General features: G+C 40.7%; 1 protein-coding gene across 1 annotated transcript; it reads left to right on the forward strand.

Annotated features, from left to right (window-relative positions):
* Positions 1-9,484: 9,484 nt before the first annotated feature.
* On the forward strand, positions 9,485-14,227 carry Bmp15 (bone morphogenetic protein 15). Its single transcript, XM_021154100.2, has 2 exons — positions 9,485-9,806; positions 13,371-14,227. The coding sequence occupies exons 1-2, from the start codon at positions 9,485-9,487 to the stop codon at positions 14,225-14,227; spliced, it is 1,179 nt and encodes a 392-aa protein (XP_021009759.1).
* Positions 14,228-23,962: the final 9,735 nt, after the last annotated feature.

The raw sequence follows: 23,962 nt of genomic DNA on the forward strand, positions 1-23,962 counted from the left end.
GTTTGTGCACTATGAAGAGAGGAGGAACTAAAAACACAAGGGTGGTGAGGAATAGCCTGATGTGAGTAGCCTGTGGTGCCACCTAAAGCCATGGTAAGGTTCCAGACCATGCTGCCACCAAGGGCCATGTTTGGGTCCATGGCTCTGAAGCAGCAGCAGTCTGTGTCAATGTCCTTGGTCCATGTTACCACCAAAGGTCATGTGGACATCCCTGGTCTGCACTACCTCCTAGGGACATCTTGATATCCAAGAGTTGTGAAAAGCTGGCCCTGCCCCTCATCAGCTGTTGGGAGAGCTGGCTCTGTTCCTTTCCTGGACAATGTGAGAGACCTTGCTGTAAGGGCATCAGAACAGGAGGACCAGCTACAGCATTCAGGAGAGTGGCACTGCACTTCACCTGGGCAGTACGGTAGAGCTGGCCCGAGTGACCTAGGCATGGGTGAGCCTTCCCAGAAGGCATGTGTGGGGGAGAGCTGGTCCAGCTCCTCACCAGCCATGCCCACCTAGACAACGCTGGAGATCTGGCCCTGGTGGCATGAGTAAAGGAGAGCCAGTCCAGCCCCTTGCAGGCTGTAACAAGCAAGAGAGCTGGCCCAGTCCCCACACCACTCACCTGACTAACTCAGCTACCACCCAGGCCCAGGACCATGGCTTTGAATTGGTCCACCCCAATATCTAACCCAGCTATGACATGCTAGAGCATATGAAGTAGCCAGTCCTGTAGAACCAAAGATGCAGGATCTCCATGACACAGAATAACAGAATATCCAAGAGGAGTCCAGGTGAGGATCCAGTATTAATACTGTTGCAGAAGCCAGAGGCCTGGAACCAGACTAATGACTCATTGCAATGAACATTTGCAAGTAAAGTTGTTTGTGCAAAAGGGTGTACTGTGTAACACACTATGACAAACCACAACTTCCACCAGAGTTGTTTTTTGTTGTTTGTTATTTTTTGTTGTTGATGCTTCTATTTTTACTTTTTGTTTTCCTTTGGGGGTGGATGTTGCAAAGACAGAGGATGGGTACAAAGGGGCTGGGAGATGAATGGGATTTGGGTGCATGATATGAAATTTATAAAGAATCAATAAAAAGTTTTAAAAATATTTCCACGGGGGGAAAACCATGAAGAGACAAAAAGAAAGGCACAATAAAATATCATCTTTCTGAAAATCCAAACAATTTGAGGTCTACTTAGGTATTTGTCTGAAGTTTTGGTTTGTCTCCAAGTTTACAAAACTAATTTATCTAGAGCTAATTCAGTTGTTGATAAGTTTGTTTACTTCAACTTTCAGTTACTGTGTGTATGTGTGTGTGTGTGAGAGAGAGACATAGACAGAGAGAGACAGAGACAGAGAGACAGAGAGAAACAGAGATAGAGAAAGAATAGAGCTTTCATTACAGCTAAACCTCAGAGCCCAAGATTGAAAAGCTGAGATAAGGGATGTGTGACTCCAAACCTCATGACTCTCAGTGGTCATGTCCCAGATATTCTGTCTCCCAGGTCTACACAAGTCACACAGGAAGTTTTACCATAGAAGTAGGTGAAGGGAACACTTAGGGCCAGTGAAAGAGAGAAACAACAGTTTCTCAATTTTGTTCCAGTCATAGGAAGTAAAAAACAAGCTGGAGGCATTTTCAGCTGTAGCTAACTCAGTAGGACAGAGACAAAGATTTGTCTATAGTAAGAAAATGACCATTAGAAATTTCTCATACTTCTGCTATTGGTCCCAAGTGCTTAATTTATGTGCTTTATTATGCTCAAGTTCTTTTCCTTTTCAACATCAACCTTGAGACCGAATTTTGAGAGAAAGACAAGATTTTATTGCAGATTTGAGACTGGTTATGAAGTCCTCAAAGATTCTACATTTATTTTTCTTTAAAAGCTGAACAAAGATGACACCAACAGATATATCAAAGGGGATGGTGATACACTCATGAGGTCTCAACAGTTTAGTAAGAATGCGGTTTCTAGGCTAAGAAGGCTGGGACAATGTCCCTTCCCCACTCATGGGATCAGTGACCCTTTTTCCCATACATGAATGGAAAGGAAGGACTTGTTTTCTTGGGGCCTCTAGAACTTTTAGAGATGGTAAGGGTCACACAGACTTCTTCAAACCAGAAACAATGCTTTTCTCCAAAAGCACTGAGAACAATGGTGGAATGAGACTGCTTCTGTTTTCTCTACCTCCAAATGCAAGAGCTTTCCCTCAGTGTAATTTTTCCACAACAATTTGCCCATAGACCTATTTTACAAGAAAATTATTAAGCATTACAAAGGTGAATATAAGTACAATATTGGACTTCACAGATTTACATTTTAGTGCTATGTTTAGGATTATCTGTGGGACTAACGGATAAGGGAGTCTCCATATGGCAGTAAATGCACATTCACAGATTGTAAAGTAACCATAGGGTTCAAGGAGCAGAGGTACTTGAAATCAGCCTCCTAAGAGTCCAAATTTTAGCAGATTTCCACTACTCAAACAGCATGGAACTTTGGTTACTTTACTTTAGTTACTTTTTTTGGTTCTCAAGTTTTACAACTGTAAGTGGAAATGGTACCTAGTTGACAGATTCACATGGTTATGTAAAAGGATGTAGCCCAGTTGCAATCAATAAATACTTTTGTAACATATACAGTATTCTTCTGTTTGGACTGGAGTTTTAAATTTTAAGTATATCTAGGAAATCATCTTCTAGGAAATCAAAGCAGTAATCAGAAGAAAAGTCATATTGATTCCTGTATTGATTCCTTATCCAGGTGTTAGCTTCTTGATAGAGAAACTCTGTTATATTGGCATCTCCCAGCTGACCCCTGTATTTTGAAAATTGCCTGAGAGTGCTCCAGATAGAGCACTTCTCTGATTCAGTTCTGTACTCTCCGAGTGGGAAGTAGTATCTAGATTTCAGAATGCTTATTACATTACTTCATCCTCACAACCGCCCTCTAAAACAGTGTTACTATTATCTTTGGTCTTAGATGAGGAAATACGGAACAGAGAGTAAGTCAATTGTCTTAAAATATTTAGCAAGTTAAGTGCTAAAGCTGGAATCTGAATCCAAGGCATCTTCGCATATTTTTAAAAATAATATAGAAAGTACTTGTTTGATATTTGTAAAATGAATACAGCTATGAAAGCGTAAATTATAATTGTGTGAAGAAAGAGTGCCATTATATACACATGGGCACTGATTATAATAGCCTTGTTCCCAGAAACTGGGTACCAATCTACTCTTTAGAAGTCTTAGACTTTTTACTAGTGTGCCTAATACTGTGCAGTTTGAAAAAAATAAATGAGTTCACAGTGCGCATTAAAGGTTCCTGCTGCTTACACTATTTTACAGTGACCAGTCTCCTCAATTGACCCATGTATCCAGTTAGTCTTTTCTCACATGGAGGACTGGTGAATATCCTTTAATGCTTCTCAGCCTTCCTAATGTTGGGACCTCCCACCCCAGTTGTTTTTGTTTTTTGTTTTTTGTTTTTTTTTGTTAGCATATGTAGACATGATAAGGTTTTTTATTTGTTTTGTTTTTTATTAATTAATTTATTTACACTCCATATTTTATTGCCCCCACCCCCATCCACCCTCCAACTACTCTACATCCCACACCTCCTCCCCACCCCACCCCATCTCCACATGGATGTCCCCACCCCCCAACTCCACCTGACCTCTAAACTCCCTGGGGCCTCCAGTCTCTTGAGGGTTATGTGCATCATCTCTGAATGAACACAGACCCGGAAGTCCTCTACTGTATGTGTGTTGGGGGCCTCATATCAGCTGTCTGTTTGGTGGCCCAGTATTTGAGAGATCTTGGGGGGTCCATATTGAGACTGCTGGTCCTCCTACAGAATCTCCCTTCTCCTCAGCTTCTTTCAGCCATCCCTAATTCAACAACAGGGGTCAGCTGCTTTTGTCCATTAGTCGGGTGCAAATATCTGCATCTGACTCTTTCAGCTGCTTGTTGGGTCTTTTGGAGGGCAGCCATGATAGATCCCTTTTTGTGAGCTCTCAATAACCTCAGTAATAGTGTCAGGCCTTGGGGCCTCCCCTTGAGCTGGATCCCACTTTGGGCCTGTCACTGGACCTTCTTTTCCTCAGGCTCCTCTCCATTTCCATCCCTGTAATTCTTTCAGACAGGAACAATTATGGGTCAGAGTTGTGACTTTGGGATGCCCCCCTTCCTCATTTGATGCCCTGTCTTCTTGCTGGAGGTGGGCTCTATAAGTTCTCTCTCCCTACTGTAGGGCATTTCATCTAAGGCCCCTCCCTTTGAGTTCTGAGAGCCTCTCACCTCCCAGGTCTCTGGTGCATTCTGGAGTGTCCACTCAACCTCCCCCCCCCCCACGTTGCCTGTTTCCATTCCTTCTGTTGGCCCTCAGGGCTTCAGTTCCTTTCCCTCACCCCATACTAGATCACCCCCCCCCCAGCCCTGTTCACTTTCCCTCCCAGATCCCTCCCAGATGCCTCCCTTCCCCCTTACGATTGCTTTCTTCTCCCTCCCAAGTGGGACTGGGGCATCTTCACTTGGGTATTTCAGCTTTGTGAGTTCTGTGGACTGTATCATGAGTATTCTGTACTTTTTTTTTTTTTGGCAAATATCCACTTATTAGTGTGTACATACCATGCATGTCCTTTCGGGTCTGAGTTACCTCACTCAGGATGATATTTTCTAGTTCTACCCATTTGCCTGCAAAATTCAGGATGTCCTCATTCTTAATAGCTGAGTAGTATTTCACTGTGTAAATGAACCACATTTTCTGTATCCATTCTTTTGTCGTGGGACATCTAGATTATTTCCAGCTCCTGGCTATCACAAATAAGGCTGCTATGAACATAGCGGAATACGTGCCCCTGTGGCATGTTGAGGCATCTTTTGGGTATATTCCCAAGAGTGGTATTGCTGGGTCTTCTGGTAGTACTATGTCCAATTTACTGAGGAACCTCCAGATTGAGTGGCTGTACCAGTTTGCAATCCCACCAGCAATGGAGGAGTGTTCCTCTTTCTCCACATCCTCACCAACATGTGTTGTCACCTGAGGTTTTTATCTTAGCCATTCTGATTGGTGTAAGGTGGAATCTCAGGGTCGTTTCGATTTTCATTTCTCTGATCACTAAGGACTTTGAACATTTCTTTAGGTGCTTCTCAGCCATTTGAGATTCCGCAGTTGTGAATTCTCGGTTTATTCCTATACCCCATTTTTTGATTGGGTTGTTTGTTTTTTTGGTGATTAACTTCTTGAGTTCTTTATATATTTTAGATATTAGCTCTCAATCGGATGTGGGTTTAGTGAAGATTTTTATGTTGGGACCCCTTAATACTGTCCCCCAACCATAAAATTGTTTTTATTGCTACTTCATAACTGAAAATTTTCTACTGTCATGAATCATAATGGGAATGTATTTTCCAATGGTTTTAGGTGACCCTTGAGGTCAAGCATCCCACAGGTTGAGAACCACTGCTTTTTAGTTCACATGCAACACCTACCCTAACTGCATAGAACTGTAGAGCTAGAAAGATAGTTAGTGCCCTCTTCTGGGGGTTGGGATAGTAGCATGCATTGGGCCAACCAGGGTGCGTTTCTAGGAAATACTTATGTTAAATTCCTTCCTTTTTCATTCAAATAATCAGAAGAGATTTGTTTGAGGGTCTTTTTCTGAAAACAAGATGAACCTTTTCCCCGTGAGACAGTGTATCAGTTCTGTAGCCAAGATTGATCTGGAATTTGTAATCTACCTGGGTTTACAAGTGTGGGGGGCACCATACTCAGCCCTTTTTAAATGTTTCAATGGCTCTGAGAATATATTTTTTTCAGTCAGGTATATTTTTATATACTTTAAGGCCATTAATGATAGACAGACCTTATTGAAGATTATCTAGTTGCCATATACTTTATATAACTTCTCATTTATATAAATATCTCATTTAGGCCCTTGGTCCTGTGAAGGTTCTATGCCCCAGTATAGGGGAATGCTGGGGCCAGAAAGCAGGGGTGGGTGGGTTGGGGAGCAGGGGGAGGGGGTAGAGGATAGGGGATTTTCGGAGGGGAAACTAGGAAAGAGAATAACATTTGAGATGTAAATAAAGAAAATATCAAATAAATAAATATCTCATTTAAATTCTAAAAGTAAAGGGTTACTAACAATACTGATGTACAATTAATAAAACATGCAAAAAAGCTAAGTAACAGCCTCATGGAGGAAGGACCATGAGTTTAAGCCTCAATGATACTCTTTCCAGTGTGTTATGTTCTCTTGTTCTACATTTTTTTTTTTTTAATTTTCATGTCAGACTCTCAGTACAAAAAAAATGTTATGGAGATGTTCTTGGCTGATATAATTCCTATATAAGACTGATACATCAAAGAAAATCATGATCAAACCCTTACATGGACCCTTTGCTAGTTAGCCTATTTGTTCATATTATTATGTAGAATCCAATATAAGATATATATTTTAATTAAAGGCAAGGGCCAAATAGTGAAGACAACAGTAGGAAGACTGAGAAGTGGTTGAGACAGGGAAGAGGTCGGGACTCTTGGCACTGATCTGTAACCATAGCTATGCAGTAGGACCATAAGTTCAAGGCCTGCCTGGGTCACAGAGGGAGTTCAAGGTAAGCATGGGCAACTTGGTAAGACCTTGTTTCAAAATTAAATGATGCCCTTGGTTGTAAGTTAGTGGTACAGTGCCTGCCTAGCATTTGCCAAGGCCAAGTTCAATTCTCATACCACAGAAAGAAAATGAGAGGGATGGGTGGGAGGATACTGAAGGCTGAGGGGGCTTATTGGCTGCCTCTTTACAACCAACCAAGCTGGAATAAACCCATCTGGGTAAGCCCCAGCTTTAGGAGGCATGCAGCATGGATCACAGATAATGAAAACTGACCTACATTCAGCACTTACTTTGTTCTAGACACTCTTATAAGTGTTCTATATGAATTAATTCCATCAATCTCCACAAAATTTCATTTTGCCTCTTAGAAGACTGAGAGGCTGTTTTCCATGAGGAGATTAGAAGCAAAGAGAAAATTGCCCCAGTATCAATCCAACAAGTGATGGACCTGGAATTTGCCTTTGGAAATATAAAAGAAAGATGACTGATAGAGACTGAATGGCCCAGGTGCATTACAAGGAATACTATGGCAAAAGGAGAAAACTCTACAGCATTGTTCCATTATGATATAGGCATTCTTATAAACGAGCATGGTAAGGGCGATATTATTGTCAAGAAAAAATTAAGTTGCCTGCTGGACATATCAAGTACCATAAAAGCCAAGGTTCTTGAAATTTATGAAGAAAAATAAATGGCCAGGAAAAAGAAGTCACAAATGTCCATCAACAGTTGAATGGATAAAGAAAATGTGATATACCTGTGAAAACACACACACACACACACACACACACACACATTTTATCCGGACGTAAAGAAGATCAATGGTGGGGCTGGAAAGATAACTTAGTGCTTAAGAGCGTGCACTGCTCTTCAGGAGGAATCCCATCAGGTCTCAGCACATTGTATTGGAAGGCTCACAACCTTCTGTGATTTTTCCCTTCTGGCTTCTGTGAGTCCATGTACTCACCTGTACGTACACAAAATTTAAAATAAATCTTTTTTAAAAGGATCAAAAGTATGGCCTTTGGAGGAAAATACATGAACTGGAGACCATCGTATTAAGAGAAATAAGCCAGACTTCAACATCATCTTTATTATTCTTTTTCATATGCAGAGCATAGAAAGAGATGAAGAGGTGGGGAAACAAGACATGATAATGAGGGAAAACAGAAAGACAAATATCACATTTTCCTCATGATTTGAGAGCCTAGGGCAGACTACTTGTTGGAGGAGATTCAAGGGGGTTTACATATGAGCAAAGTATAGTGACATACATGTAGGAGATAGCACAATGAAACCCATGATTTTGTATGCTATCCAAACCCCAAAGAACAATATTCAACTAGAAAGCCAAAAGAGCAAGTAACCTGTGTTCACCTGAAGTTCTAGTCTGATCTATCGAGACAAAAGCACATTTGAGGAGGACCAACTGCTGCTGGAACCTACACTCTATGAATTCATGGCATAGTAGGACTCAAAAAAGGATGAAACCTTTGATCTCTGGTTTGTAAAACTCAAAGAGAAACAAACAAGCAAAAATCCCAAAAAACAACATGCAATTAAACAACAGCCAATGCTTCTTGCATGATAATGTTGCCTGTTCCTAGACCTCACAGTATGAGGTGTCTCCCGCAAGTCAGGCCTGACTCACCACACTCAGGACTTGCCCTCATGTTCTCACCAAACCACCAACAGAGTGGGGGCAGTAAGTCCATAACCTACCACCTCTTTCAATATAACTGTTGCCCAGGGCAACTTAAACCAACTGGCCTAGCCCTGTTGCCTCCCATTAGGCATCGAGCTCAGACATGCTCCCACAAATTCATCTCCCATTGCCTTGGGTTTCTCAGCCTTTCCCACCGTAAACCAGAAAATTCGAAGTTGGAGTTCTCAAATTGAAGTACATATTACAGGCACCTGTGAACTTACCAAAAAAAAAAAAAAAAAAAAAAATCTCCTGGCCTGGTAACATCTCAGACCCATTACAGCAGAATCCCCAGGAATGATATTCAGAGAAGCAGAAGTGTTGAAGCTGGTCAGCTGATTTCAATGTATAGCCAGTATTGAGAACTACTGGCAGGGACTCTTCTTGAAGCTCAAGTAGCCACACCCACACCATGATTTTCACATTTTAGTGTTTCAATAAACCTTTTGGAGTACCTGTTGAGACCTTATCCCCACATAGTGTGTGAAAGAGGCTGGAAACAGGAGTTTACATTCTTTTTTATGGATTTTATCATCATCATCATCAGCAGCATCAATAATTATTTTATTTATTTACATTCCAAATGTTGTTTCTCTCCACTCCCAGTCCCCCTTTGCAGATTTCAGTTTCTATTATTAATAACCATCCCTCGTCGTTTCACCACAAGTCAGAAGCACACGACATTTCTATGAAATGCTTCACTAAGAGGTCTACAAGTTGGATGGGAACAGGAGGCCTCTATCCCTTTAAGGCCTGATTGAGGGATTGCCTTTAAATCTGTGGCAGCTCGGGGTAAAGCTGCTTCCTTTTAACCTATTAGATTGGGTGCAGGCCAGGTTCCTGGAATGGGCCTCTTCTCCTCGGTTACTTTAGCCTGTCTGAGAACTAGTGTGTACTTCCCACCAGTGGGGAGTGGGAAGGGCATGCTGCCTTGTCCCACTTGCTTTTTCTGTTTGTTTTCATGCCAAGAAGCCTAGTCAGGAGACTCGCTTTGGCCCAGAAGATTCTCCCACAGGAAGTAAGATAGGGTCTGCCAGTCGGCGTTTCTTTTTATTTCTTGCCCCGTCTTTGGTATTTGTTAAACCAGGATGTGGAAGAGGTCAGACTGATGTTCTTTGGACTTGGTTAGGAATCTGTTGAAAAGCACCAAGCTTTGCAAGATGGCCCTTCTCACAATTTTTAGAATTCTTTTGTGGGGAATGGTGCTTTTTATGGAACAAAGGGTCCAAATGGCAAAGCCAGGGTGGCCCTCCACCGCCCTCCTTGCTGACGACCCTACATTGCCCTCGATTTTGAATCTGGCCAAAGATGCCCCTGGCAAGGAGATGAAGCAGTGGCCCCAAGGCTATCCCCTGAGGTACATGCTCAAGTTATACCATCGTTCGGCTGACCCGCATGGCCATCCGAGGGAGAACCGCACGATTGGAGCGAAAATGGTGAGGCTGGTAAAGCCGTCGGCCAACACAGTAAGGCCTCCCAGAGGTGAGTTTTTACACCCCCATATAACCCTACAAGGGAGAGAAGAGGAGAGATGTGTAGATGGAAAGGAGTTTTGGTGTGTTTTCGATTAGTGAGTAGACTGGTTGGTCAAGCATGGTTTTCAAAGGGTTGTAAGATTTCAAAGCTGGTCCCAAGCCAATTTCTGGTTCAAGCCACACCATGAGAGAAAAAAAAATTGCCTGAGGTCCTACTGAGCAATCTTTTCCCGGCCACAGGGCAGCTAAATACTGTATTTTACAAATTGTTATACCTCTTAAACTAATTAAGAAATACCCAGCTGCATTCTTGTGGAGGCCTATTTATGGGGGTGGGTGCTCTTTGAAGACAAAGACTGAATGCTACTGAGCTAGGAAAACTCATGTGGCCTCAGACAGGACAGAAACAAGCAATCATCTGAAGGTTCATGCATGACCCTACCACCCCCTATTACTGTATTTCATCCTAATGACAGGCACTACCATTTGCTGTCATGGGGTAGACATCAGCTTAATTTTAAAGATAAGAAAAAGGTACAATGAAATTAAAAGTAACTTGCAAATATTCTGCAGACAGTGGCTGGCTGAGATGAGAGATTTAAACTCTAGATTGTCTCATTCTGAATGCACTATGCCACCACCCTTGTAGCAACCACTTTTTCAATTTGGTTCATGGCACATCTTTGGAATTTTGGTTCCACAGTCCCACGTGTACTTAGTTATCCACATCATGCTCTATTCTGTTTGAGTATCTGAACTAGATATTCTCCCCAGACTCCTATAGTACAGAGCTCTCTAGCGAATACAGACAGCCATCAGCTTCAATGAGTTCTTGGCAACTTGATGAGCTCAGTGTGGGGCTTTCACTGCTCTGCAAGCTACTAACAAACAGGATTCACTTTCCTTCCTTCAAGTAAAATAACCAATATTTTCCTAACTATGCCTTACTATTAACTTTATGTGCATCAGGCACTGAAAAATGACTTTGCAAATATCAGTTTTAATACCACTATGAGAGGAGGTTGGTGGTATAATCATTTATAGGCGAAGAAACGGAAGCTTTAATGCTGCCCAGTAGTAATTGACAGACGTAGATATCAAACAGACTCTGAAACAACAATGTCTGTAGTCTTAATTACCACACCATGATAAATCCTCAGTAATAGATTTTAATTAAGCACAAGTTTCTGCCTTTGGGTTTGGTATATAGAGGCAAATAACTGCTTCTCTAGCCTCTAGGAATTCCTAGTATTGAATAATGGATAAACAATCACATAATGATGTTAAAATATGAAGAGTGCTTTGAAGAATAACTCACTGCCCAGAATGAGGGAGACAGAAATTTTAGGAGGCCTTAATGTGAAGGCAATATCCGAGATGGTACTTGGGAAAGCAGTAAGCAGAGTGTGCATATAGGTAATGAGGCCCACTATTTAGAGAGAACATGGCTTGGTGGTGGAGATTCACTCGGCAAATTGCATTCAACTACTGAATGCTGTGCATAAAAGATGTGACTAAGATAAACACAGCACCTGCTCTCAGCACACGTGTTCTTATGTGGGAGATAAATAAGCAAAGCCCTAAATAATTGCAAATCGTGGCAAGTGAAATGTCTCATAATAGTGGATGCTAAAATTGTCTCCTTCTGGAGGGGCAGCAGGAAGGAAAAAAAAAAAAAACAGCGTTGAAGAAGTATTCTAGCTGAGGAAACTAGAGAGAATCTGATTGAGACAGGAACAGGAAAAGGCCTGGAGGGTGGGAAACAAGCATATCCCACTTGAAAGGCAAGATTAGCGGGGCTGGAACCTTGTGGGACTGAGAGGACCAGAACTGAGAGGCAGAGACTCAACAGGCCTTGAGAAAGGACCTGGGTTCATTCCTAATTGCAGCAGAAAGCTGCACAAATCAAACATTGCTGATGTGAGGTTTATAAAGAAGATGGGTAGGACTGCAAGTATCCTGGGCTGACTGTGGGACAAGTGGCATCTAGGGTCTGTAGACAGATCCAGAAGTAGATGTCAAGTTCAGTCCCACTGGATGTATGAGTCATCTCTTCCCTTGAAAAGTTCTCCATAGACCCTTCCTGGCTCAGGTTCTCAGCAGCCCCACCCTGCCTCAGGAAACATGTGATGTCAGGGGCTGAAAAGAAAGGGCAGTTCTTTGGCAGACAGCCTGCTAGAGGTTTGGGTGGGGTTCCTTTGCAGGGTGGGGCAGGTGTATGGGTGGGACTCTTGGAAAACTGTATCTGGGAATGTGGGATTACTTGAGGGAACCACTATAAGGAGTAGCTTGAGTCTCCATCCTGAGAATGGAGGCCAGTGCTACAAACTTGAGGGTGTGTTAGGCAAAAGTTGGAATGGGAACTTCTAAATATATTTTTGAACACCAAGACATTAAAGAGCTTCTTTGTTGAAAATGACTGTCCTCTTGAAGAATTTCAGGCTTACAAATTCAGTGGAACAAGAAAGTTAGGTGAATAATTCATGGATACACTAAGATGTTCCAAAACAAGAGAAGGCTTTCCCTGTACTGTCTGATTTTTCTAGTCTACTGTTAACCTGTTCCAGAAAAAGGAGACGTTCAAAGCTCTGTAGACAGAGCCTTAGATAAGTATTTATCTGTTTACTTATTTATTTTTGGAAATATATTTTTTTCCATAGAAAATATTCTGGTCATGGTTTGGCTACAGAGTGCCAGTACTACAATTTGGATTAAAGCTTTTCAACCTAGGTTGCATGCAGTTTGTGTCAGGTTTCTTAATAAATAGAAATATTCATGTAATCAAGGTTCATATTGAAGTGATAATCCAGAGGCATGATAGTAAAAAGAATGAGCCAAACCTGAAGGAACAGGAGAGATTGAGCTGAAGGGCAAATGACCAAAGAAGGGAAAGATTCAGAAGCAGTTCTTGAAGTTGGGGCAAGGTAGAGATGTAAAGATGGTAAAACTGTTTAGTGGCAGCCATAGCACCCAATGCTAGATTCCTGCTCACCTCCAGCCTAAAGCTACATATGTATAGTGATGTGACATGAGAAGCCTTTCTTATATTTGTTCTGATAGTTATTAGTTGGTCGCTTTTTAAAGTCAACTGGTAATATAATTGGTTTCCCATATATACAGTAGACAAACAAAATAATTCTATATTTGAGTTTTCAGTGTTAATAGTCCAAAAGTAAGATGGATTTATGTTTAATACCAACAGATTTGGGTTTAAATCTTAACAGGTGCTGGCTGCATGCATTCTTTTGTAGTACAGGGGATAGAATCCAGGACTTTGGTCATGCTAAGCTTCAGCCCCATCTTTCCCCAAATGTCCTTTGATGATTTCTGTAAGCCTCAATGCCATTATCTACAAAATAGTGATAATTACTATCTCAGAAGACTGTTTAATATTAAAGAATCTCTGTATTACTAGAGGGTACACTAGTAAGTGCTCAATAAATGATAAAATGCATTATATCATGAGCTAATTTTAGGGCTAATTGCAACTCTCAGTTTACATTCAGAGGTTTTCTAAGGGATGTTCAACTGAGACACTAATGGTCCACCCTGTTCTTTCACATTTGTGCAGGTTCCTGGCATGTACAGACCCTGGACTTTCCTCTAGCATCAAACCAGGTAGCATACGAACTAATCAGAGCCACTGTGGTTTACCGCCATCAACTTCATCTAGTTAATTACCATCTCTCCTGCCATGTGGAAACTTGGGTTCCTAAATGCGGGACCAAGCACTTACCTTCTTCTAAATCAGGTTCCTCAAAGCCTTCTCCCATGTCTAAAGCCTGGACAGAGATAGATATTACACATTGTATTCAGCAGAAGCTCTGGAATCGCAAGGGACGGAGTGTTCTTCGCCTCCGCTTCATGTGTCAGCAGCAAAAAGGCAATGAGACTCGTGAGTTCCGGTGGCATGGCATGACATCCTTGGATGTTGCCTTCTTGCTACTCTATTTCAATGACACTGATGATCGAGTTCAGGCTAAACTTCTTGCAAGAGGCCAAGAGGAGTTAAGTGATAGGGAATCTTCTTTTCTCGTGCGGAGTGTCCGGCAAGCATGCAGCATTGAATCTGATGCCTCTTGTCCTTCTCAGGAACGTGATGGGTCTGTAAATAACCAGTGTTCCCTCCATCCTTACAAGGTCAGCTTCCACCAACTAGGCTGGGATCACTGGATCATTGCTCCTCGTCTCTATACCCCAAATTACTGTAAAGGAATCTGTACTCGGGTATTACCCTATGGTCTCAATTCACCCAACCATGCCATCATTCAGAGCCTTGTCAATGAACTAGTGAATCACACTGTACCTCAGCCTTCCTGTGTCCCTTATAATTTTCTTCCTATGAGCATCCTTCTGATTGAGACAAATGGGAGTATCTTGTACAAGGAGTATGAGGGTATGATTGCCCAGTCCTGTACATGTAGATAATAGTGAAGTTGTTGCTATCTCAGGTTTCCCAAGAAGCTATAGAAAACTCTGTTAAAGCTGGCAGTGATCGACCCAACTTACAGATTCTGTTCCTTATCTTTAAAAAATATATTGTGCTTATGCTTAACATATAAGAGCCCTTTGTACTCTATAAACAAAATGCTAGGATCCCATCTTAATATTTTTAAAAAGTAATTTAAAATACCATGAAATGGTTATCTTAAGCATTGTTTAAATCTCTTGCCCCATTTTTGAACTCCTCAGCTTGTAAAAATGTTTCTGGTACTGGTATCCTAGCATGGGTCAGTAGAACTTAACTATAGCCCCCAATACTGAGATAAGATGCTTTCTGGAGATACATTTTTATGTCATTTTTATTGTGACTTTGGAAAAAAAAAACAAAACAAGAAAATACTGGTCCATGGTAGCAGAACATATGGAGTCCTGGGGTGACTTCATTCTGGGCTCACTTGATTTATGTGTCCAGTTGGGCTCTTCTGGGCTTAGGTCTCTGGGAGACAACCTTGCTGTTTGGGAGGAAGTATAGAGCTCTTTCTTGAACTAAATTATGTTCACAGGATGATTTCTTGTTTTCTTTCCCTGCTTTTTTGTTTAGATTATTATTATTATTATTATTATTATTATTATTATTATTATTATTATTATTTTGTGCTGAGAGTAAGCAAGTGTTCTACCACTGTGCTGTACCCCCAGCCCAGTATGTCTTCTCTATAATTCTATACTATATTTAAGTGTCGGGACAATATTGCAAATGAATGATGCTTTTTTTTTTGTTAAAGATCTTCAATGCTTTGGAGATTAGGAAAGTGTGAAAAGAAAGAATTTTTATCTTTTATTCTCTATGGCTGTAATCTAGAGCTCTACTTTAATCCCTGAGGGATGGGGCCAGAGGCTCCTCTGAATTCTGTCTCAGACAGCACTACTAATAAACAGCTCTTACTAAGGTACTAGTTAAAGAAGCCCAGCATGTCTCAGTACCTGCCTAGCTATTGACTAGTTTTATCACATTCTCTGTGGGATGGAACCTGATTTAGGGCAGGGGCATGTGCTCGTCATTGTTCATTCCTATCTGTTCTTTACATTTCCCATAAATTAACTCAGTTATTTCTTTCTCAACAGTTGATGCTCACAGGACTGAATATATGTGGATCTATTCCTTAGCATCATTTTGCTCACATATCTACTTAGAAATCAATTCAGGCTTTACTGTTCTTCTGTTCAGTATTCTCATGACAACCAGTTTCAAGTCGCTGTCTCTCCTCCCATCTCAAAGCACAGCATGCTTTCCCTTAAAATGCTCTAGTATTACTGTCTTCACTGAGAAAAGATGGAGCTCCCTTTGAACGCTTTACTTGGCTCATTGTCTTCTGAATAGCCAGAACTGAAAACCTAGGAAGTCCTTTGATGAATACAAAAAGTTGACCTTTTTTTGTGTGTGTGAGACATGGAATACCCCCCTATTTATATATTTGTATGTTTATGTATTTATTTTCTTAATCTTAAAGAATAAATTTTCATTTATGTGTGCTTTGCATATAAAGTTAGTGATTTCAAAACTGTACAAATTATAAGAGATGATGAAAGCTATGTTATGTAAGGAAGATGGGGAATTGTGATAGGTTATAAGTTAAAGTGGGAGAACAAATTGGGGTTCCTATTTAGCATTTTCTTCAGCATTCCTTGGATAGGCATAAGTACATAACAAACTTGAAGATGGACTTTGTCTACAGAAATACATCCAAAGTTTAAACCCCTGGTTCTTGAGCTTTTCAGAAAAAGCATTATCTTCTACCCTTATGACTTCTGGATACCTGTGAAACTTCATGGAGAATTCCTGGTTAGTTGTCCCTATTTAATAAGCTCTGAGCTGTCAAAATAGCTGGCAGGACTATGTTAGGTGTCAATTGTATGGATTTCCTTTTTAAAAAAAGTTTCAGTTTAGCACCTTTTCTTCAAGTCTAAAGTAAAAGACATTTCTCTTAAACCTTCCTCTGAGAAAAACAAAGGATCATGAGAAAGGTGTATGGATACAGGATCTGCTTGCCCAGGTAAGAGGCAAGGAAACATTACTTGGTTTGGGGAAGAAGGGGAGAGAGAAAAGTCCACCTTCCTTCCCAGAATCACACAATAGGCTGTATCATCATCTAAAGTATGGTTGGAAGAAGAATGGGCATTTGAACTTGCTTCTGACTCTGGGATTTTGATGTATTTATTTACCTTTTCTTCCTTTTTCTCCTCTCCTCCCCCCTCCCCTTCCCCCCTCCCCCCTCTCCCCTCTCTCCTCTCAATAGATTGTCAGGAGGCAGAGTCAGGCAGTCCTCTGTGAGTTCGAGGCAAGACTGGTTTGTTGAGCTAGTTCCAAGACAGCCAAGGCAAGGACAAAGAAAACCTGTCTCCAGTAAAATAAAACAAAACCTAACACAATAAAATATATAAAAGATAAAAAGTATCACATCAAAGTTGGACAAGATAAGCCAACAAAAGGGAAAAGCCCAAGAGGGCACAAGAGTCAGAGACCCACTCTGTACACTTGAGAGCGCCATTAAAATGTTAAAGTGGAAGCCATAATATATACTGAGGACCTGGTGCAGACCCATGCAGGCCCTATACTTGCTCTGAAGTCTCTGAATTCATATGAACGTCATAGAAGAGCTTTGTTTTCTTGGTGTCCTCCATCCCCTTTGACTCTTTTTTTTTTTTAAATTGGGTATTTTATTTATTTACATTTCAAATGTTCTCCCCTTTCCTGATTTTTGCCCCAGAACCCCCCTATCCAATCCCCTCTCCTCCTGATTCATTTGGTCCTTTCTCTAATTCCTCCCCTGGGGACTCCATGATCAGTTCAGTGGATGACTGTGAGCATCCTTCTCTGTATATGTCAGGCTCTGGCAGAGCCTCTCAGGAGACAGCTATATCAGGCTCCTTTCAGCATGCACTTGTTGGCATCCACAACAGTGTCTGCGTTTGGTGACTATATGGGATGGATCTCCAGGTGGGGCAGTCTGTGGGTAGCCTTTCCTCCAGTCTCTGCTCCACACCACACATTGTCTCCTCTTTGCCTCTTTAATACCTTTTCTGACTCCTCTTCTATGTGGTTTCCTAAGCTCTGAAGGGAGAGATTTACTGGAAATATGCCATTTAGGGCTGGTTATTCTGAGTTTTCTCTTACTCTCTCTGGCTTTGGGTCTGTATATCTGTTTTCATCTGCTGTGATGATAGCAGAACAAGAAACACATCTATGAGTAAGGCAGAATATGCTTAGGAATCAATATGTCACTATGTGGTGGTAGTGGGTGGGTTGTTGGTTATTTACTTTTTTTAGACCAACAGTATTTTGTTTTATCCTAGGTCGCTGGGCTATCTAGTCTCAAGTTTATGGTAACCCAAGCAGTGTTGGTACGGGTTCTATCTCATGGAGTGGGCCTTAAGTCAATTCAGATGTTGGTTGGTTACTTTCACAAGCTTTATTCCATCATTGCCCTGGCATATCTTGCAGGCAGAACACGATTATAAATCAAAGAATACAGGAATAAATAGCTAAAATTAAGGAACATTTGAGTGGTAGTATGGAAACCTAAAGTAGAACTCCCCAAAATATATAAACATATGAAGGCAAACTAAATGAAATTACCAAATAATGGTGGAGACAGATCAAAGGGTTCATGGCTGGCTTGATGTTGACTTTTTGGTAGCCGGCAGACTATCATCCTGTACCAAAGACACCAGAAAGTAGGGAAGAAGGCTTTATGTAGGCACCAGCTTGGCCTTTCCATGTTCAGTGGTCTGTGTTGGTGGTGTCCTCAGCAATAGGACCTTGATATCAGTTCACAGAGAAGAAGCTATTGTCTTGGCAACAGCATGGGTAGTTTGGAGGTTCCCACGGGACCCTTTTGGCCAACAATCAATTGGATATAACCCAATCTCGGTACTGGAAGCTTCATTTGGTGACAAGAGGTGTCCACTTGAGACTCGGTCTCCCCTATTATTTGATAATTTCATTTAGATTGTTTTCATATATTTACATATTTTAGGAAGCTTCTATTTTATTATTAGGTTTCCATACTACCACCCAAATGTTCCTTAATTTTAGCTATTTAATCCCGTATTCTATCCCTCAATCCTCTCTTCTTTCCCCCTCCCCATTTGATCTCTTATCTAGCAGCACCCCTTCGTTCATCCATCCATTGTTATCTATTAGGTTTCTCTTTCTTTGCAAGACCTATTCTATATTTCTTATTGACTTCTGTTCCCTCTAGTCTCTTACTCTATGTTTCTACAGATTGTAGCTTGATTATCATTAACAGCTAATATCCACATATAAGTAATTACATGTTATATTTCTGAGTATAGGTTAGCTCACTCAGGATGATCTTTTGTAGTTCTATTTCCCTGAAAAATTCATGATTTAATTTTTAATGGCTGAGTAATCCTCTATTGTGTAAATGTACCACATTTTCCTTATTCTTCTGTTGAAGGACATCCATCTGGGTTGTTGCCCATTGCTGACTATTATGACTAAAGCAGCAATGCATGAGGTTTAACGAGTGTCTCTGGAGTAGGATGAGGCAATTTGGGGGTATATGCCCGAGAGTGATACACACAGATCTTGAGGTGGACGGATCCCCATCTTCCTGAGGAACTGCCACACTGATTTCCAAGTTTGCACTGTACAAGTTTGCACTCCCAACAGCAATTGATGAGTGTTCCCCTTTGTTCCACATCCTCAGCAGCATGAGCTGTCACTTGTTTTATAGATCTTAGCCATTCTGATGAAGTCCCAAAGTGGTTTTGATTTGCATTTCCCTGATGCCTAAGTATATTGAACAATTCTGTACGTGTTTCTCAGCACTTTGAGTTTCTTCTTTATAAAACTACTTAGGTCTATACCGAATTTTTTAATTGGATTATTTGTTTTCTTGATATCTAGTTGTTAGTTCTTTATATATTTTGGATCCTAGCCCTCTACACCATGTGTAGTTGATAAAATCTTTCCCCATTCTGTAGACCACTGCTTGATCTGAATGACTGTGTGCTTTTCCATGTAAAAAGTTTTTGGTCTCATGAGGTCCCATTTATTGTTGATCTTAGTGCCTGTGCTAATGGTGTTCTGTTCAGAAAGTTGTCTCCTGTACCAATGTGTTCAAGGCTTATTCCCCACCTTTTTCTATGAGATTTATTATACCTATTATTTTTTTAAAAAGATTTTAAAAATTTATTTTATGTATATGAGTGTTCTATCTGCATGTACATGCAAGAAGAGAGCATCAGATACCTTTATAGATGATTATGAGCCACCATGTGGTTGCCGGGAATTGAACTTAGGAACTCTGGAAGAGCAGCCAGTGCTCTTAATCACAGAGCCATCTATCCAGCTCTGAGTCTGTTTGTTTTGTTGTTGTTGTTGTTGAGATCTTTGTTCCACACAGAGTTGAGTTTTATTCAGGGTGTTTGACCAGCACCATTTGTCGAAGATGCTGTCTTTTTTTTTTTTTTTCTTCTTCTTTCCATTGTGTGGTTTTGGCTACTTTGTAAAAAATCAAGTATCCATATGTGTATAGATTTATGTCTGGGTCATCAATTTGATTCTATTGATCAACATGATTGTTTTTATATCAATACCTTATTTTTATTGCCATAGCTCTGTAGTACAACTTGAAATTGGGGATGGTAATACCTACAGCATTTCTTTTATTATTCAGGATTGTTTTAGATATCCTGGCTTTGTGTGTGTGTTTTCTTTTTCTTTTTATAAGATTTATTTATTTTATGTATATGAGTACACTGTAGCTGACTTTAGACATACCAGAAGATGGCATCAGATTCCATTATAGATGGCTGTGAGCCACCATGTGGTTGCTGGGAATTGAACTCAGGACCTCTGGAAGAGTAGACAGTGCTCTTAACCGCTGAGCCATCTTTCCTGCCCCATGTGTGTTTTCATATGAAGCTGAACACTTTCCTTTATAAAAAATATCAGGTGAACACAAATGCGTGGATTTAGATTCACTTCTATTCCATTAATCAACTAGCTCTTTACTATAGTTTTGTGGTACAAATTGGAATCATAGATGTGATACCTTCAAGAGTTCTTTTACTGTTCAGGATTGTTTTAACTATCCTGGGCTTTTTGTCTTTTTCCATATGAAGTTGAGGACTGTCCTCTCAAGATCTCTGAAGAATTGTATTGGTTTTGTGATGGGAATTGCCTTGAATCTGTGGATTGCTTTCTATAGGATGGACATTTTTACTATGTGAATCCAACTGATTCATGAGCTGGAGAGTTCTCTCCATCCTCTGATTTCTTTCTTTACTGTCTTAAAGATTTATCATATAAGTTTTTCATTTACTTGTTTGGTGTTACCCCATGATATTTTGTATTATTTGAGGCTACTGTGAAAGGTATTTTCCTAATCTCTTTCTTGGTCCATTTGTTATTTGTATATACCCTGAGGTGATATCTATTCTTGATGTTAAGGCATGTTTCTTGGATGCAACAGAAGGATGGATCCTGTTTTCTCATCCATTCCATTAGTCTGTGTCCTTTTACTGGAAAATTGAGATCACTGATATTGAGAGGTAACAAAAGCTATTGATTCCAGTTATTTTAATGGTGGTGGTGGTGTTGGTGGTGATGGTAGTGGTGTGTGTAGTCGAGGGTTAACTAGCCTCTAGAAGGGGAACTGAAATTCAAAACTGGGAGGAAAGCCTGAGTTTGGGCCCATGGAGTCTGGATTAGAACCGGTACCTTTATGGATGGTCCTAGAATCTCAGTCTGTGGGAGCTGACCTAGAACTAGGACCAATGGAATAGACCTGAACCCTGTATAACCCTGGTGTTTATAGTCAGTCTTGTGCCTAGACAATTATGGAGCCTACATCTGTAGGCAATTGTACAAAGCCTGGGATCACAGATGGTAGGCTAGGGTTAATTGCTGTGCATCCTGGACTACAGTCTGAGGTTGTAGGAATGGCCTGGCACTTGGGTCAATAGAGGCTAAGCTGCAGTTTGAAGGTTGAGTGTATAGAGACGGACTGAGTAGTTAAATGTGTGAGGACCGGCCTGTGCCATGTGTCCTCAGAGGCTAGCCTAGAGGGTATCCACTTTACTACTAGACACCTTGTGTACCTGGATGCTGTCTTGGTTTTTGAGGTTAGATGTGTTGATGTATCACTAGAGCGGGCTTATAGCCTAGAGCTGTATGGGCCAATTTGGGTCTGGGCTGATTTGTGTCCTAGGACATATCTGAAGCTGTTGAGACTTGTGTGGAGATATTATGGACCTGTGGCCTGGCATCACTGGGACTTGTCTAGCATTGAAAGTAATCTAGAGTTTGATCTCCTGAAACCAGAACAGCAGTTAAGTAGATCAATTCAGATGTGCAAAGCTAGACTCTGGTTTTGTGGTGTCTATCCTGGTGCAGTAGCAGACCTAGAGGCTATTTAGAGTCTGGGGCCATGGACTATTGCCTGGTAGTAGGCTTTAGTGGAATTACTCCAGCATCAGACTTTGAAGGAAAGATGTATTGCTCACTTCCCATCTTTCACATAGCATGCATCTCTCTTAAACTCTGAATTGCTATTGAGGGACAGATGACATAGGTAATGCAGACCTGCCTTTTCTACTTCTTTTTATGTTCCCTTTCTTATTCTGTGCTGTACTCTGGTGCTTTGGTCCCTTACCTGGTTTCCTTAATTCTCACGGAGCCATTTTGTACATGGGTAGTTTTGATGCTGGTATCTAAGAGGATGATCACTGGAGAGTTCTATATTACTATCTATCCTGGCCCTGGCAACTCTATTTTGTTAAACTACTTTATCTTTCTCTAAGCATACATCTGCTCTTTTTATTTTTAAAATATAAAGAAACACTTTTTCATGAGACAGACCCTAAGATGTATTAAGTAAGAGTGAATCATGTAAGTCGTGTGAAGTGATGATGATGTTTTGAAAACAGAATTTTGGTGGCAGGGGCTGGGGGGGGGGGCGTGTGCTTCAATGAAGTTTTCTTGGAAAAAGTTCCTTGGATTATTAAAAACCTTTGATAAATTCAAAAGTTCTGAAAATGTAGATTTGGGAAAATACTTCTCCTCAGTGCTTTGCTTTTATTAAGGTGAAGGTTTTGGGGGTCTTTGACCCCACCGTTCCTCAGTTGTTCAGTCATCAGCCCCTTTTCACTGTGCCTCATTCCAGAGACCTGTACCTCTGTGTCAGTGTTCTCATTCAGGAGGTCAAAGTGCATTTTCACAGATAATAGACCATTTCTCATCAGCTTGTAGAATACTAAAGCAATATTACATATTAGGAATATTTGTGCACTTGTACACATATTTCTCAAACATACCAATAGTCACAGCTATCACACATATGATTTTATCTGTTTTTTTAGTGTTACCCTGAGTGAAGAAGATAGTATTACCCAAGCAAATACTATATATTAATTGTTCATCTTTTGGGGCCCGAGTACTTTTATGCTTAGCAAGATGAAAAACCTTGAGACTAATGTTTTGTGTTTTTTTTTTTCTCCCAGAAAGACCAATGGAAAAAAATCTCAAAGGAAAAAGAAAGGAGATTAGAAGTAGAGAGGCCATGGGAGGAAACTTCCATAAACCAGAAATGAGCAAGTATGTGAACTGTGCCTATTATGTTAGGAGGAGCAATCTCAAGAGAAGATGTGAGGGAATGGGCTTCAGAGAATGAGAGGTTCAGAAACCTCGTTGACTTTCACTGAGATCAAAGATACTCATGTGCTATTAGGATTCCTTTCTAGCACTGCCTACACCCTGTTTCTTACTAGAGTCATGCCATGATTTACTGTTGCTGCTGGTGCCTGGACTAGTAAGTGTGAAGAGACCTAACGATATGAATGGTTGGGGTGGGTAAGGTAGGTGATAGGGGCAATGGGTACTCAAACTATGTCTGCTTTCTCCTCCTTTTTTCAGCTATTATTCTACTTAATTCATTGACACTGTGCTAGAGATGGTGGCAAAATCATCAGATGACCAGAGAGTGGGTCAATCAAACTCTATGCAGTTTTGATTTTTCCAGAAGCTGTTGAATTTAGACCCAAGAGTGTATAACTAAATACTATGAGTATGCCATAACTAAATACTATGAGTATGCCTCAGCTTCTGTTCTGGGATCCCCATGATTCAGATACCCTCTGCCTAATCTTTATAGAAATGAATGCTATGTCATCAGTAACACTGAAGGTGAGGGAAATTGGGTCAAAGTACATGATGCACTTGAGTGAAAATGTCAGTATGAAACCTATTACTTTATTCAGTGAATAGAAGCTAATACAAAGCAAAGTAAAACATTTAAATATTTTAAATCCTAAAAAACATCCAAAGAAGCCTGGCAATGGTGGTGCATGCCTTTAATCCCAACACTTGGGAGGCAGAGGCAGGTGGATTTCTGAGTTCGAGGCCAGCGTGGTCTACAAAGTGAGTTCCAGGACAGCCAGGGCTATACAGAGAAACCATGTCTCGAAAAACCAAAACCAACCAACCAAACAAACATCCAAAGCATATGTAGACTTAGAGCTATGGAGGGAACTAAGCTCTACATTTGTCCCCAGTTGTTCCTATATCAATAGGACTAGACAATTTTATCATAATTTATTTTTGGCAACAGCACATTTTATTGCATCTTGATAGGATGTATATGCTATTTAAATGGCTTTGTTTGGGTTGGAGAGGTTGAGAGATAGGAAGAG

Source organism: Mus caroli, unplaced genomic scaffold (assembly GCF_978045245.1).
Source record: "Mus caroli unplaced genomic scaffold, Mus_caroli_1 scaffold_5, whole genome shotgun sequence".
Lineage (NCBI taxonomy): Eukaryota > Metazoa > Chordata > Mammalia > Rodentia > Muridae > Mus > Mus caroli.

Coding starts and splice junctions, on each gene's coding strand:
- Bmp15 (XM_021154100.2), top strand. CDS start 9,485: ATGGCCCTTCTCACAATTTTTAGAATTCTTTTGTGGGGAATGGTGCTT. Junction 9,807..13,370: donor CACAGTAAGGCCTCCCAGAG/GTGAGTTTTTAC, acceptor ACATTTGTGCAG/GTTCCTGGCATGTACAGACC.